This window comes from Perca flavescens, chromosome 2 (genome assembly GCF_004354835.1).
Source record: "Perca flavescens isolate YP-PL-M2 chromosome 2, PFLA_1.0, whole genome shotgun sequence".
Classification (NCBI taxonomy): Eukaryota; Metazoa; Chordata; class Actinopteri; order Perciformes; family Percidae; genus Perca; species Perca flavescens.
The window spans coordinates 22,259,772-22,275,210 of record NC_041332.1 but is presented as its reverse complement, the minus strand read 5'-3'; the positions used below and the strand labels follow the sequence as shown (position 1 = coordinate 22,275,210).

The window sequence follows — 15,439 nt, the reverse complement described above, 5'->3', positions numbered from 1 at the left end:
TCCTCCCAGGTTTAAGTTCATCTTGGTGTCTTCCTATTTGTGATTAAATCAATCGGAAAATATTTTATTTTTAATCCACCCTATAGGCTATCACCTTAGACTACTTGCTGTATATTACTCTTTTCTGTCCTGCCGTTCAGGAGTTGTTGAGGGATTTTTTTACATTTTATTTTAGCAACAAACAAACAACAACAAACAATTATCATTGAGCTGCAAACAGTGTTGAAGGTACAATTAGAACCAAACAGCAAGGTCCATTGCTTCAGCTAAACATTTAAACAAACTTGCCACTACTGTATCTGTACCACAGTGCAATATATTTAAAGCTTGATGAATTTAGAGTAGGTTTCTTTACAGGTCCCATATTATAAAAAAGTGAGATTCCCATCTCTCTTTTTTATTATAAAGCAGGTTAAGGTGCTATATAAATACTGAAATGCACACAGCCCGTATTCAGAAACGGTTCACTTAAACGAGCTGCCAGGACTTCCATGTGATTGTGATGTCACAACTTTAATATATATAGAAAGGTAGAAAGTGCTGCTACAGTGTCGTTACAGTCATTCCTGGCTGTAATGACGGTGCACAGACTCTGAGAGCGCAGATGCGGAAGACCCGGAAACGCTGACCAATCAGTACAGACTGGGCTTTTTCAGGAGGGGGGCTTAAAGAGACAGATGCTAGAACAGAGCGGTTCATAGGTGAATACAGGTATATTACAGGTATATTAAAACAGACAGTATGAGTAAAATAATGTGTTTTATCAACAATGTAAACATGTTCTAGTAGAAACCCAAAATACAAGTACTATATGAACATGGGCATGAGCATAATATGAGACCTTTAAACATGCAGTTTCTGATTTCCGGGTCACCTTGGAGTCAGCAAAAAAAAACTGTAAAAACAACATTGACATATCATTGGTATTTAAGTTGATATGGCAGTTGTCCATGTAAACATCCAGCAGACAGAGAGAAACATTAGCAATATTTTTGAAGTTGTGTTTCTGTTCACCTAATGAATGTTAGTGCAATATTCACTCACACTTTTAGGTCTCCATCAATTTTTGAGGGAAATATTAGGCTCTGTAGCCACTAAATGCTCAGCGATGCTCACCAGCTAGTTACTAACTTTGTCTGTTGCTTGGTGAGGTATAGTATACAGTGGTCAAAAACACTGATGAGAGCAGTGAGAGTGAAACAAAACAATAAAATTGCAGGCGGTAAAGCCAAAACAATAAGCTATAAGATGCTGTGACGCTCCATACAGCTGAGGGGGACTGCATGTTCATCACTATGAATGGCACCTTTCACTTTAGGCAAGGCAGCTTTATTTGTATAGCACATTTCAACAACAAGACATTCAAAGTGCTTTACATAAAACAATAAAAAGCAATTAAAAACAATTAAAAATATAAAAACAGCTAAAATAGAATAACACTGAATAAAGAATAAAAGTTACATTCCAGTGTAAGAAATAAACAATTACTTTAAAAAAGGAACACATTTTGAGCTATTGTTAATATATTATATTGATTAAAGCCACTTTAATATATTTTCCCAATTACAGGTAATAGAGTTTGACGACGGGTCCGGCTCGGTCCTAAGAATCCAGCCACTGAGGACCCCCAGAGACGAGGCTATTTACGAATGCCATGCCTCCAACTCTGCAGGAGAGATCACTGCCTCCACCCGACTAAGTGTGCTACGAGGTCAGTGTGAACAAGCTGTGTTTCCATTCAGAGGTCAAACACAATTTTGTTATTGCGGTGAAGAAAATTACTAATCATAATACCTGGACATAAATCAAAGCCCCTTTATACAATACTGATTCCATAAATGTTTTTTTCTGTGTATCACTTAACTGACAAACTAAAGCAGTCACCACACTTTAGTGTTTCCTATATGTAATAACATCCCTGTAATTTAGTGTTTGCATCCAGAAGGAATACAGTATATAACTAGATTAATTTGATTCATCAACTGACCTTTGGCTTCTCATAAATGTGATGGTAAAGTTTAAAGAGATATATATATATATATATATATATATATATATATATATAACCTTTTTATATATATAAATAAGTAGAAGGTATTCGGTTTAAGATTAGAACTGTAGGTGGGGATGATAGCACTGTATAAGGTATAATCCAGTCAAAATAAGGTTTTACGCATTGTCGTGGAAAATGTGACATTTCTCGATGTTCTTCTAACTTAAAAACTATGCAGAAGAAGTGGAGGCTTGTTGGATGTTTCCTCAGATATCTATATATATGCAAGTGTAATTCTGCAATAGATGCTTTTGTGAGCGTTAGCAAGAATCCATTAATGCACATAGTGATGTTAGTGTTAGTGGAGTCCATTAGGAGAACATTATGTACCGGTAGTCTGAAGCTCAAGAATGTCTTAGTGAGTGAAGCTGCTCAAGTGTGGATAATCACATTGCCTGCCTTTACAGTACATGCTCGTGGGGAAAGCCTATTGTTCTACCATCTTGTCTCTCTATCTCTCTCTCACTTTCCCTCTTCTCTCTCTGAGGGGTAATAACATAGTCTACAGTTCTTCCCCTCCACTCTCTTCTCTCTTCGTCTCATCTGTCTGTGTTTTTTGTCTCCCCAAGTTCATTCCCTCTTACGTTTTCTTTCGCTCTTCCCTTTTCTTTTTTTTACACTGTGTTCCTTCTCTCTCTCTCTCTCTCTCTCTCTCTCTCTCTCTCTCTCTCTCTCTCTCTCTCTCTTTCTCTTTGTCTCTCCACTCTCTCCATACTCTTAGGTCCACTACACAGCAACTTTTAAATTATTCACATCAGACTACTCTTCACATCTTCTGTGCTGTTCCGCTCCGCTCCATCCATCCAGAATATTTCCTCTAACATAGTTGTCTTTGTGTGTGTGTGTGTGTGTGTGTGTGTGTGTGTGTGTGTGTGTGTGTGTGTGTGTACACATCTGTATGTGCTCTTAGTTATGGGTCCGTGCATCTATTTTTGATTTTTCCCTTTCCCTTGATGGAAGCTATCTGCTTGCCTCTAATCTGTATCTTTATCGAGAACGTAACCACTCATGCACACACACAGAGGCAAACGCTCACACACACACACGTATCCTATATCTAAGACAGTCAGTCTTTATGTAATGATTAGCCCCTTCTACTCCTCTGAGGAGTCATTGTGTTGTGGATAATAAGAGGCCACCTGGGAGCAGCTAATAGCCCCTGATATACTGTCAGTATTCAAATGTCAGTAAAGAACACACGCGCACACACACACACACACACACACACACACACACAAAGACAACTATATGAGGAAATATTCAAACACAGATTCTTGCAATATACACAGTCTTGTCAGTCATGTCTCCTTGTCTCCCCTGGCTCTGTAAAGACACAGCTCCAGTGACTGACTGTCAGACAGGAGGGATCCGGTGTTAAGGTCAGCCGACTTAATTACTGAGGATTAGAACCAGGCTAATTGAAATCTTGGCTTCCAGTAAACGGCTGCGATTGACAATGGCTGAAATAATAATGAACTTGTGAGCAATTATATACTTTAGGATCCAGTGTACAGTCCAATACTGTATAATTCATGATTTGGTCAAAGTTGAGTGTGTGTCTGTTTGAATTCATCTGAATGTGTCTCGGACAAAACTAATTTCCATTCTTAAATTGACATTAAAGGACAGTTCTGATTTTTTTTTTTCTGGTGGCCAAAACTAGGAAAATTTGACTTATGTTGTAATTGGAATTTCGGAAACCTCTAATTATATTCCTCCTATTATAATCCCATATATTCCCACCTTTCATCATATTGTACATACAGTATTTTACTATAATAAAGTGATCAACACAGTTATAAAATCTATCACCACTCCATGGTTAAATCTATCTTATATTTTGTCTACCATCCTATACTCACAATGTAAGATATATATATTCTAAGTGTGAATGTTATTGCATCTATCACTTATACTCTTTATCCCCGGGTGAATGAAAGAAACAGGTTTGTTCGCAGGTGCAGATATTACACTTGAGCTTATGATACTGCAGCCAGCTCATGCTTTTAGTTCCCATGATTGTAAGACCAGACTTGACCTGCTGTCTTCCAGATTTACAGATGACAAACCCAGTGAGCGATGTGTGTGAATTTCATTTTGGGTTTCATATAAAGAGGACAGTGTTCTCACGGCAGTTCCCATGATTGTGTGACTGGGCTTTTCTATGAGCTGTGAAATTATCTGGATCTCTCAGTGGAAACGCTGAAGTGGGAGCACATCCAAATGAAACAGTGGGATGTGTGGAAGACTCCGTCAACAAGGGAGTGTAGGGTTACGCATCTGCTCTGACCTCAGGGGGTACTTAACTGTTCAGCAACATGCACGCACACACACACACACACACACACACACACACACACACACACACACAAAACTGGAGCAGCTTTGTCCCAAACGCACTTTGGTGTTGCTTACACCTGTACCCATGATGGATGGTGGAGAGCTGGTTATGTGCATGTGTAAACATGTGTGTGTATGTGCATCAGTCCATTCAATCAGCCCTCAAACACTTTCACTTTTATCTGTTCACACCTTGTCAGTTTTAAATTAAAAAAAGCTTGTGTGTATTCTCGTCTGTGCTCTACGTTTGCATGTTCTTGCAGACACCTCTACCCACACATCCACAGCTCTTGCTTTTTTTTTTTGACCAGCAGCATGGGTTAGTGGTTGTAGAAAAGGGACAGAGAGAGATGCATGATCTTGGGGAGTTGCATTCTAACTGTGCGTCCTCAATGTTCGGTGCAGTGTCCCACCCCAGGTAGATGAAATAGAATGCATTATTCCTGCCTAGGAGAGGCTGGCTTTGAAGTAAGCGTTTGCATAATGAAAGCGGAGAGAGTCAGGATTGTTATGCTGTATGGGTCCCTTGTGCTCTCTCTCCCTTTCTGTCTGTTTAGCGCTTGCTCTCTCCCTTGTTCTTACTCTATTTTCCTTTCTGTCACTCTTTCTTTGTCTCACTGTATTCCATTATTTCTCTATTGTTTTTACACTTTTGCTCTCTTTCACCACCGGCCCACACAGACACACTGGTACACACAAACACCTTCTCATCTTGTTCTCTTGGTTTATTATGTCCATGTTTCCATTTGTTGGGCGTTGTGATTGATTGAAACCGAAGCTGTTAAAAGGCCACACACGCACTCGCAAAACTAGTGTCTCACGACCCGTCGGCTATGGTTCGATGGACTAGTACCAAAATTAGCATCTCCTTGGCGAGGTTCAGTGCTAGGATTTCCCGTTAATGAGGCTCTGTGTGGTTGAGAGGGATAAAGTCACAAGGGATTCTGGGTAAAGAAATAAAACTGTGTAAGAAATTACAATAGACTGCCTTCTAGATCAAATACAAACATATCTACACAACACAGAAACGTACGCTCCTAGCTCGTCTGTCTGTTGTCACCATGTCTATCTTTAACGACTTTTATTACAACATAGTCTCACGGCAGTTCGTGAAATGGTCACGTCATTTTTTATCTATTGATTCGTGTACACGGACACGTTTATCTCATTTATCTCGTTTAGCACCTTAAAGAATCACTGAGACTATAGAATAAAGTTAAAACTTCTTTAGTAACAGTATTTTAAAATATACAAATACACATGCTGGCCTACACATGCGGGCCCACAACTGTGACTTCCTCGTGTCTACCAAGTTATGAGCCCTTATTCAAAAGTCACAAGTCAATTTATTCTCTATGGGCTGTCCCCCTTCCTCCGTCCAGCAGAATGTGAAGGGGTTGCTGTCTTCATGAACACCAGTCAGGCCGGACTTCTGTTTGACTCCAGCTAGAGATAAGACAGACCACTCCTGTCTCATTCTTCCTCTTCCCCTCTCCATGACCTTTGACCAAGTGCCTAAACACACACATTCCTACTGGCTTTTCCTCTCATTAATGTTGCAGCAAAACCTCTCCCACAAACACACACACACACACACACACACCTCATAGTACACTTTAACGTACTGTATGACTCATATAGTAAAATACATGTCTAAAATAATAGAAATATCTCAAACGTGACCATTTAACGAACTGCCGTGAGACTGCGTTATTTATTATAGATGACTCATGAATCTGACATTTTACCTTGCAGTTTCAAAGCCTTGAAGAAAGTTAAAAAATGTTTTACAAACTGATTTGCTCTGAACCCATTTAATTCAAAAGGTTGAATACAGTATATTCTCAGTTTGTGCAAGCGTCTTTGATACCCCACCTGCTCGAAGCATTGTCTCCCCCACCTCACCCTGAAATCTCCCACTTCTTCGTTAAATGAAGTTGGCCCACTGCCTTTGATTTCCTTCATCACAGTGGAACAACTCTTCATGTTTGATCTAATTGCCTCAGATGTCTATGAATTCACATTTGATTTGCCATCCCAAAAGGGTTCAAGTTCCAGTGAATGCATCTTTATTTGACTCGCCTATTTGATTCATGCAAAGGGATGAGCTTCCGGAGAAGGTTGTGTGCAATACATAGACTGAGCAGGACAAAATGTTTAGCTCAGCTGTTACTGACTTCAGCAGAATAGAGAGTATTTGATTTTCACTTGAATCTTATTTGAAGAGCGGTTGCCTGAAGTCTTTGTGAGATATTTTGTCAGGTGGAATAAAATGTTACTATTTGACCTCACTATTGTATTCTTCAAAAGTGTTGCCTCTGGGCTCAAGGCCAATTCAAAACATATTTTCACTCTAAATTAAATCTACATTTGACTCTGAATCTGTTCAGTACAAGGCTACAGCCAGCAGTCTGTTAGCGTAGCTTAGCACAAGAGAAAACGGGGAAACAGCTAGCCTGGCTTTGTCTTAAAGGAACAAAATCCAAATGTTTTCTAACTGTAACGATATACACTGTTATATATTGAATAGTGTTAAGAAATAAACCCATCCTGTTTAAAATCCTTTCACATTTGAAACATGGCAGGTGATGTAGATTGTGTATTTTTATTTTTCATCTTGACTCATTCGTTTGACTCATGTATTTCATCTTTCTAGAGGACCAGCTGCCCTCTGGGTTCCCCACCATAGACATGGGTCCCCAGTTGAAAGTGGTGGAGCGTTCTCGGACCGCCACTATGCTCTGTGCTGCTAGTGGCAACCCTGACCCAGAAATTACCTGGTTCAAGGATTTCCTGCCGGTCAACACGTCCAATAACAACGGACGAATCAAGCAGCTCCGCTCAGGTAACCAATGCTTTTATCCATCCATTCTTTCCCTTCCCCTCAATCCCAAGCTTTTATTTCCGCCTTAAGGTTTTCTCCCTCCAATTTGCTCTATCCCTCGTTCAATATCTACTCCTTCTCTCCCAAACCCCCTTTTTATTTTTTTGTTCCTTCAAAGCTACTGTTATTCTTGCCCTCGTTCACCCCTTTTCTTATTGCTGTTTCGCACTCCTCCTGCCGTGGTTACTGGCTGTTTCTCTGCTGCTGTGGTATGAGTTGACTGTCTGTGGTTGCCAACTTTTCTTAACTCTTTAAAGTCTTAAACAGTGTACTCCCAACTTTTCTCCGCTTTTCTCCAAACTCTCTGAGGTCTTTCCGTGCACATCACCATCACACGAAGGGTTTAATTTTTCACTTAGTACAAATGTTATGAAATATTTGTAACGACACGCATCAGTGCACAACATGTCTCTAGTCATAACAAATTTTTCTACTGACAGAATTTGCAGGGTAAACCCAGGTGATGGTGGCATGCACTGAGGGAATGTCCTCTCTAAGATGGCTCACTGCTGTGACTAAACAAACAAATAACCTTTTGTTTTTTCCTCATTTCATGGAAAGTGTCTTGCGTGGGTGTGAAATTGACTCACAGACATTACGTCCATGTTATTTGAGAAAATACATTGACAGAATATGTTAAACTCAAAGAAAAATTACTTGGAGAATACATAATTTTCCAGTCAAACTACTCAATCCACCTCAATTAGCTTTTCTATAGCCACAGTAGTGTGTAAAATCCCAACTTGTCTCAGCAAAGTCCCCTCCCTCTTCAGTCCTCCTGCTGCCTCCAGGGACCAACTCTGAAACCAAAATCCCTTTCTTGTGATTGGACACCCAACTCTCTGGCTTCTTTATGGATAACCTCTTTGCTTCCGTCCCCATTTTTTTTATTCTATGGCTCAACCCTTAGCGCCCTGCTTAGACTCCCTTTTTGACCTTAATTTTACAAAGAAATATATTTAATTAAAATGATTGAATAAATTGTTACAACTTAAAATGTCAAATATTTAGTATTTTAGCTTTGTTTCTTCTGTGTGATGATTACAAAATATTTTTAAGATTCTTTTAAGCACAAAGTTCTGTGTAGACAATCAATATACATTACCTTTTTTTGACGTTCCAGTGCTTTTTCAAGGTGTTTCTACTAAGTCAACTCCTCTGTGTAACCAATGGTCCGATTATAATGCCATGTCTATGCTGTTTCTTTTCTCTTTGTATCTTTTTAACCACAGAGTCCTTTGGTAAGTGCTTCTGTTCTGAGGCCCACACCCTCACTGTCCACTTTTCTATATACTGTTCACTAATGCTGCTACTGTTGCTACTGCTGCTCACCTTTACAATGTTGAGGTGTTATTAAAATGCATGATGGCATGCATTTTACTAACAGTCACACACAAAGATAATATAAAGTACAGATGTACACACACACAGAAATACACACCCACTCACAAGTCTGCAGGCACCCATACATCATTTTGGTTAAAGAAACATATTATAGATGCTACAAACTGGATACACGCACACACACACACACACACACACACATCGACATGCATACACACGTATCTACACATATATCTGTATATACATATACTATATACTCACACATATCTCTGTCACCCTAGAGGTAGCTCGTCTCACCCTCACCTGTGCACCTGCAGCCTTTCCGCACCCAAATAATTACAATAATGTTCTCCTCACACTCACCTATTTACTTTTCCACTTATTCAATTATTCTTCCCTCACTCACTCACTCACTCACTCACTCACTCACTCACTCACTCACTCATTCACTCACTCTTTTATCCACTCACCCACTTACTCTCTCTGCTCTGCTGTATAGAGTTACCAGTCAATAAGCCATCAACTCTAGATGGCTGTTGGGTAGGCCTCTAGTGGAGCCATGCACTGTAAGGAAATCAATGGTGACCAGGTTTCAGACTTCTAGACTTTGACTGTACAGTGTAGTATGTATATGCTGAACCTAGTTACTATTGCTTAGAGGTAGGACATGGACACATGCATAGTAGAGTCAGACAACTAAAGTAGCTAAAGAAAAACCCACCCTTCAATACTTTTTACTGTTTTAGATGTAATTTTGCAACAAAGTGCTGTAATTAGCATTTCTTTGTTTACATTCACTTTAGTGATTTCCTTCATTTCCCAGAATGCTTTTTTTATTGGCATCTAGAGAATATGCCTGGGATGTTTACGTGTACCTACAGTAGTGTCTGTGATCAGACTCACACACCTCTTTACAGCTGAAACGATTAGTCAATTATTTGATTAGTCAAATGATAGAAAAATAATTCGCAACATTAACATTTTAATAGTTGATTAATGGTTTAAATCATTTTTTATTACAGTCTCTGGTTCCGGATTCTCAAATGTGAGGATTTGCTGCTTTTTCTCAGTTTTTTTACCATTGTAAACTGAATATCTAGAGCTTTGTGACAAAACAAGCAATTTGAAGATGATGCCTTTAGTTTTGGTGCATTGTGATAGACATCTGGCATTTTATAGGCCAAATTATCAATTGATTAACCAAACATAATGCCTGGCAGATCAATCAGTAATGAAAATGATTGTAAGTTGCAGCCCTACACTTCTTAACGTTAAACATGTCTTGTTGCTTCATTGCATTTTGGTCTGTTGAGTCCACTCTTGCCTCTTTTACGCCGGACTTTTCACAGGATGATTGCTGATGGTCGGTTTAAGATATTGAGTTTACAAACACACCATTGCGCTTTGATTCTGCGGGCCAGAGTCATCACCTTGACATTTACTGCTGATGTCTTAGATTGTTGAAAATGTCCCTTCTGTCAGAGTCGGTTGTAGCTGGAAAAAACGCAAAACAATAAAACAACAATCGATCCAAATATGATGTAGGGACAATGCCAGAGTTTTTATAATATTGTAGGGTGGTTTTTCTCCTTTAGGAACAGATATTAAATATATATTTACACACCTTATTGCTACATATTATTGCTATACAGAATTACACCTGGTTTTGATCTACATGGAGAGCAAGTGCAGGTTCAATCTCAGGGCAGTTATGTACTTAAGAGTTCCCGAGCGGTGCAGACACAACCTTACTCCTACAGCCACATCAACCCCTGCTTTGAGTCAATGAAGTCAAATCAATAATCCATCTCCTTATAGCTCTGTCACTGCCTGTCACTCTATCTAGTTTCTGTCTTTCTCTTCTCAGGCTTTTTCTGTCTTTATTTATTCTATCTTTTTTATCTCACTCTCTTAAGGATCTATATTTTGAGTCTTCCTCTCTAATTTGATTCTTCTCCCTTCCAAGTTACCTCCTTTCCCAGTCCCTCCCTTCCTTATCCCCTTCTCCTCCTGTGGTACTAACATTTTCTTCTTCTTCTCCTTCTCTAATCTCGTGCATTCATTGCCCACTCAGGTGGCACGCCTATACGAGGTAAGACTGCTGGGAGGACCAACATGACACAGTGGCCTGATTCCTTTTCGACCACTGGTTCCTACTTGTCTCACAGATCTGAAAAAGCAGCTCTGGGTGGATTAATCAATACATGTTTAGTCCAAAAGACTTCCATATTGGTAATACCTATCCAGCTGCTCCAGATCTGCAGTAGGTGCAAGAGGTAGAAAATGGAATTGAGCAAGCAATTGATTATACTATGACTTTTAATCACCTCCCTTCTTCTCGTCTTTCATCCTCTCTTAATCCGTTAATTTTTCCATCTCAGCCTAAACGTTCACACTATAGCACAGAAATCCATTGCTTCCTTCCTCGCCATATTGTGATCTTTCTTTTGAATCCAGTATTCAGTTTAACATCACTTAGCTTTTTACATCTACTTTGTTTTCAGTCTAAAGCATGACATGTTTACAATTTTTATTTATTTATTTGTTGCTTAGTTTGAGGTGACAAAGCATTATATATTTAAATCACTTTTGCCTCTGTTTGTTTGCTTTTCAAATTAGTTTGTCACCTGATTTTCTGGTATTGACCTAAGCTTGACCTGGCCTTTCCTTCTACCTTGTCTATATTTGCCCAATCAAACGTCCCAGTTTTGTTTTCCCTCCCAGCTGTTATTCGCTCAGCCTGAAAAGTCCAGATGGCGAAGACTCAGACACACTTGCAGACATTAGTGTGCTCACGCACACATAAACACACAAACTTGCACATACACACAAATTTCTTCATGATTTTTTTTTACCATTACTTTCTATTTTCTCTCTCATTACCGATAAAAAGCCCCAAACAACCACTTTTTTGATAAAGTTTTTCTGGGCGCTTTTTTGCCTTACCACACCATCTTTAAAGAACCTCTGGTTGACTTTTTTGACAGTTTTTCTGTTTTCAGGGAGCGAGAAAGCGTCGGTCCCTTCCCAAGGCTTTGCGTATGTCGTTCCTTTTTTTTTTTTAAATCTGTGGCCTTGATGGAGGTCGGTTGATGTTTTTACCTCCTTATTGGGTGTGTTTTTTAAAATGACATCACACTCCTGATCCCATTGGTGGATCCGTAATGGTTGGGGATATCTTATTGCCATGGCAATATCTTTGTAACATTTTGTCCTTGAAAACTGAAACATGGTTTGCTCCCTAATATAACTGCATCTTAATTTTCAGCAAATCATTTTTTTTTAAATACTGTATTGGTGACTGGATTTCTTCACATTTTGGTTGCTTGGTTTATTTGTTTCTGCCTTGCATGAAGACTACATTCTCCGTTTTTCTAGGCTTTGTATCAGTGCTTTTTTTTTCTTTCTTTTTTTTTCTTCCCATTTCTGAATCAGGAAGCTGACCCTTGTTTTGGGCAGATTCTTGCTGACAGTGGTGGAAACTTCTTAATTTGTCCCAATAGATTTGGCTCCCTTTGTAGCCCTGTGTTCAACTTGTTTTTGCTGAAAATTCCCTCAGATTCATTTACAATTTATGCAGTTCTTACCATTTTAATGTTGGTGTATTTATGGACTATACCAAATGATCTGATATCTTCCACTTTTGTGTAATTGCTTTTTCTTCCTCACTATCTTTCTGTGCGACTCTCCTCTCTCTCTATCTGCTACTTTTCCTCTCCATCCCTCCATCTATCCAGGTGCCCTCCAGATAGAGATGAGTGAGGAGTCAGACCAGGGGAAGTATGAGTGTGTTGCCACCAACAGCGATGGGACACGCTATTCCACACCAGCTAACCTCTATGTCAGAGGTAAGAGGGGGATAAAAACCAGCCTGTTAGTCCAATTAGAGCACTCAGATTTAACGATCGCATTGATAATGGGTGTGCAGATTGGGACATTTTATTCCTAGACAATATTCATAGTTTTTTATTTTTTTTAAATAGACGTCTTCTGCTAGGAATGAGTGTTTATCATGTTAATGTGATGCTATTTAACCTGCTGTGTTTTATAACTTTTAGCTGTAGAAGCCATAAAACAGGATGGTTTAAAAATGAGCGCTCCTTTACATTAGCTAAGGCTGGGCTGAATGTTTCACTCAGGCTATTAATCTTTCTGCCCTCCCTTCTTAGCCTTTAGACCTCGGAGAAAAACCAAATCATTGTCTGGTTAAGACTTGTGTTTCTCCCTAAATTTGACAGGCATCTGACCTCCTCAGGCACGGTCTCCTTCAACGCACACATACGCAGACATGCATTCCCACCAAATGTTTAAATCTTGGAGACATTTTTATTCCTGTGGCCTTTTGCTCTGTTGTCTGCCCACCCCTGACAAAAAAAAAAAGGGGGTGGGGGGGCTTTAAACAGCGTAGCATGCTTTTCTGACTCCAACATTCCTCCAAGGGATATGAAACAAACACGCACACATACGACTGGATGCACTCATACAGAAACACACACATCTATGCTACACTAAAAGAAAATATATAAACACACGTGCACACACACGGACGTACACAAACAGTGCAGAGGCAGTGATGTGCGTCTAACAGTGCTTGCAGGGCCAGCAAAATCTTGCAGTGCTGCTCAGTGAGTGTTTGACAGGCGGTCTATGGAGACAGCCGGCTGTGGATGCTGCCTTAAACAGGAAGGCTTTCACTGACACACCGGCCATCTATGGACTCGGTTTTCTCTCTTTGTTCCCCTCATTTCTTTCTTTCTTCCTGTTTCTCTTTGGCTCTTCCTCTGCCTGTTGCCACCTTGCCATGCTACTTTGCAGGGACGTGCACCGACATTTGGAGTTGCTATAGAGAGCCGAAGTCACGCCCTTCTACTTCCAGCCAATGGGACCTATCTTTCGAAAAAATATGAACGAGAGTCAATGGAGAGATAATTATTATTTGCCGTTTGAATTGAGCCATGGATTACAAATATGATGTTCATCAATTTAAAAGATAATTTTTCAACCGAAGAAAGTCAGTTTATTGTTAAACTGTTGAAGTATAAGACTATGAAAATACGTAATTAGAAAGACTACACACTTCAAAGTCACATGGATGACGTCTCGCTGAAGCTACGATGTCTGTGTGTATCGTACCGGGGATGTAACGTTACTTATCTGCTGAAAACACTTCACTGGATAAAACACATCAGGTAAGATAACGTTACATGTGTTGTGGAACAGAGCTAAGCTAGCTAGCTAGCAAGCAAGTTGAGCATCAAGCTAGGTAACGTAAATTGTGTGAGACGAGAGATTTTTTTTTTTTTTTTTATTGAAATATTAAGATTTACAAACAAACATGGCTGCATAAAACTCGTTATAACCAAGGGGGTAAGCTTCGCTTCAGGACGCGAACCTCCGATGGCACCATTTTGTTGCTACGAAGCGATCACCTCTTGTTAGCATTACACTGACCGCCATTTTTTTTTACGTCACTTGACTGCGAATAACTTTACATCTGAAGCGTTTAAAGACTCTATTTGTCCATTGTTTATTTCTAAAGAAACACAACAATGTGTAAAAGGCTCCATTACCTTGTACCTCACGTTATAGCTCCGTAGCAGACGCTTTTGTAAAAATAAGCTAACGATTGTGTCATAACCAAGTGACTTACTGTCGCACAGTAGAGGAATTACCGTATAGTACAGGAGAAGCTCGCAGGCAGTTTCGACTTAAATTAGCTGTTTAGGTTTAATTACTAATGTTAACTAGCATGTTAGTTAGCAATAATTAGCCTGTGCTTATGTTATCTCCTTACATATACCTACACTCTCCGTCTCTGTAAGATTGGGAATGATTGAGATTTCTCTTGGCACAGCTACCAGAAGACTTACAACTTTCAGACACGTTGCTCACGTCACATTTACGTTGTCTCTGTCAGTTGGAGGCTGCGCAGTAAAGCAAGAGATCACCGGAAAAGTGCTTCTAATAGCCTTCACTGGTCTCCGTCCAGAGCAACGGGGTCTATTGGTCCATTATATACTGTCACTGGTTATAACAAAGTGGGATACAAGGAAAATATAGCCAGATGGAGCAGCACTTAATACAAACAGGAAATATACATGTAGTCTTAGTAACAAAAGTAAGGATGGTTATTAAGGGAGAAGAGTCATTCAAACATTCAAACATAGAGGAAAAAAAAAAAAAAAGGGATTCCAGTCATTGTTCAGCTATTAATCTCAGTTGGGAAGTGTTTTAGGGTATCACATATGTTTTGTGCTTTAGGACTTTTCAGAGTTTTTAAGGATTTCAAGTACATTTTAAATTCATTTAAAAAAACAACACATTTGGGAGAGGATCTCATAATTCTACATTTGTGAATAAAGAATTTAGCTAGACATACAATTGTATTAGTACAGAGCTCAACACCCTTGCTTTGCAATATCAATCCAAATGTTATATCGTCACAGGAGAAAGAGGTTGGGAATGAAGACATCTGTTGCTTAACCCATGTATGTATATCACACCAAAATGTCTGTATCACATTACATGAGAAAAACATATGGTCCGTAGTTTCAACATAATTTTCACAGAATGTACATTTATTATCATCTATACCAAAGCAAAGTCTCAGTAATTCTTTACAGGGGTAAATGTTGTTCATTACTTTGAAATGTGTTTCTTTCACTTTAGGAGAAATAGGGAGTGTTAGATACATTGTTCTTAGTTTAGTGATTGAAACTTTATCAAATGTTTGTAGTATATTATTTTTATTATGCATTTTAGGGTAAAGATAATCAATAAAACAATTTCTAATAAAGTGGTTAGTGCATTTTTTATCC

The 15,439-nt window shown here is 39.2% G+C and overlaps 1 protein-coding gene across 2 annotated transcripts in view; it reads left to right on the top strand.

The window, feature by feature from the left end:
- Positions 1 to 15,439, top strand: part of ptprdb (protein tyrosine phosphatase receptor type Db) — a 103,914-nt gene that overhangs the window by 38,935 nt on the left and 49,540 nt on the right. For both annotated transcript variants that reach the window (XM_028592642.1, XM_028592634.1), the window contains exons 4-6: positions 1,570 to 1,711; positions 7,050 to 7,238; positions 12,359 to 12,469. In XM_028592642.1, the coding sequence (XP_028448443.1) occupies positions 1,570 to 1,711; positions 7,050 to 7,238; positions 12,359 to 12,469 (442 nt within the window). The remainder of the gene's footprint in view (positions 1 to 1,569; positions 1,712 to 7,049; positions 7,239 to 12,358; positions 12,470 to 15,439) is intronic.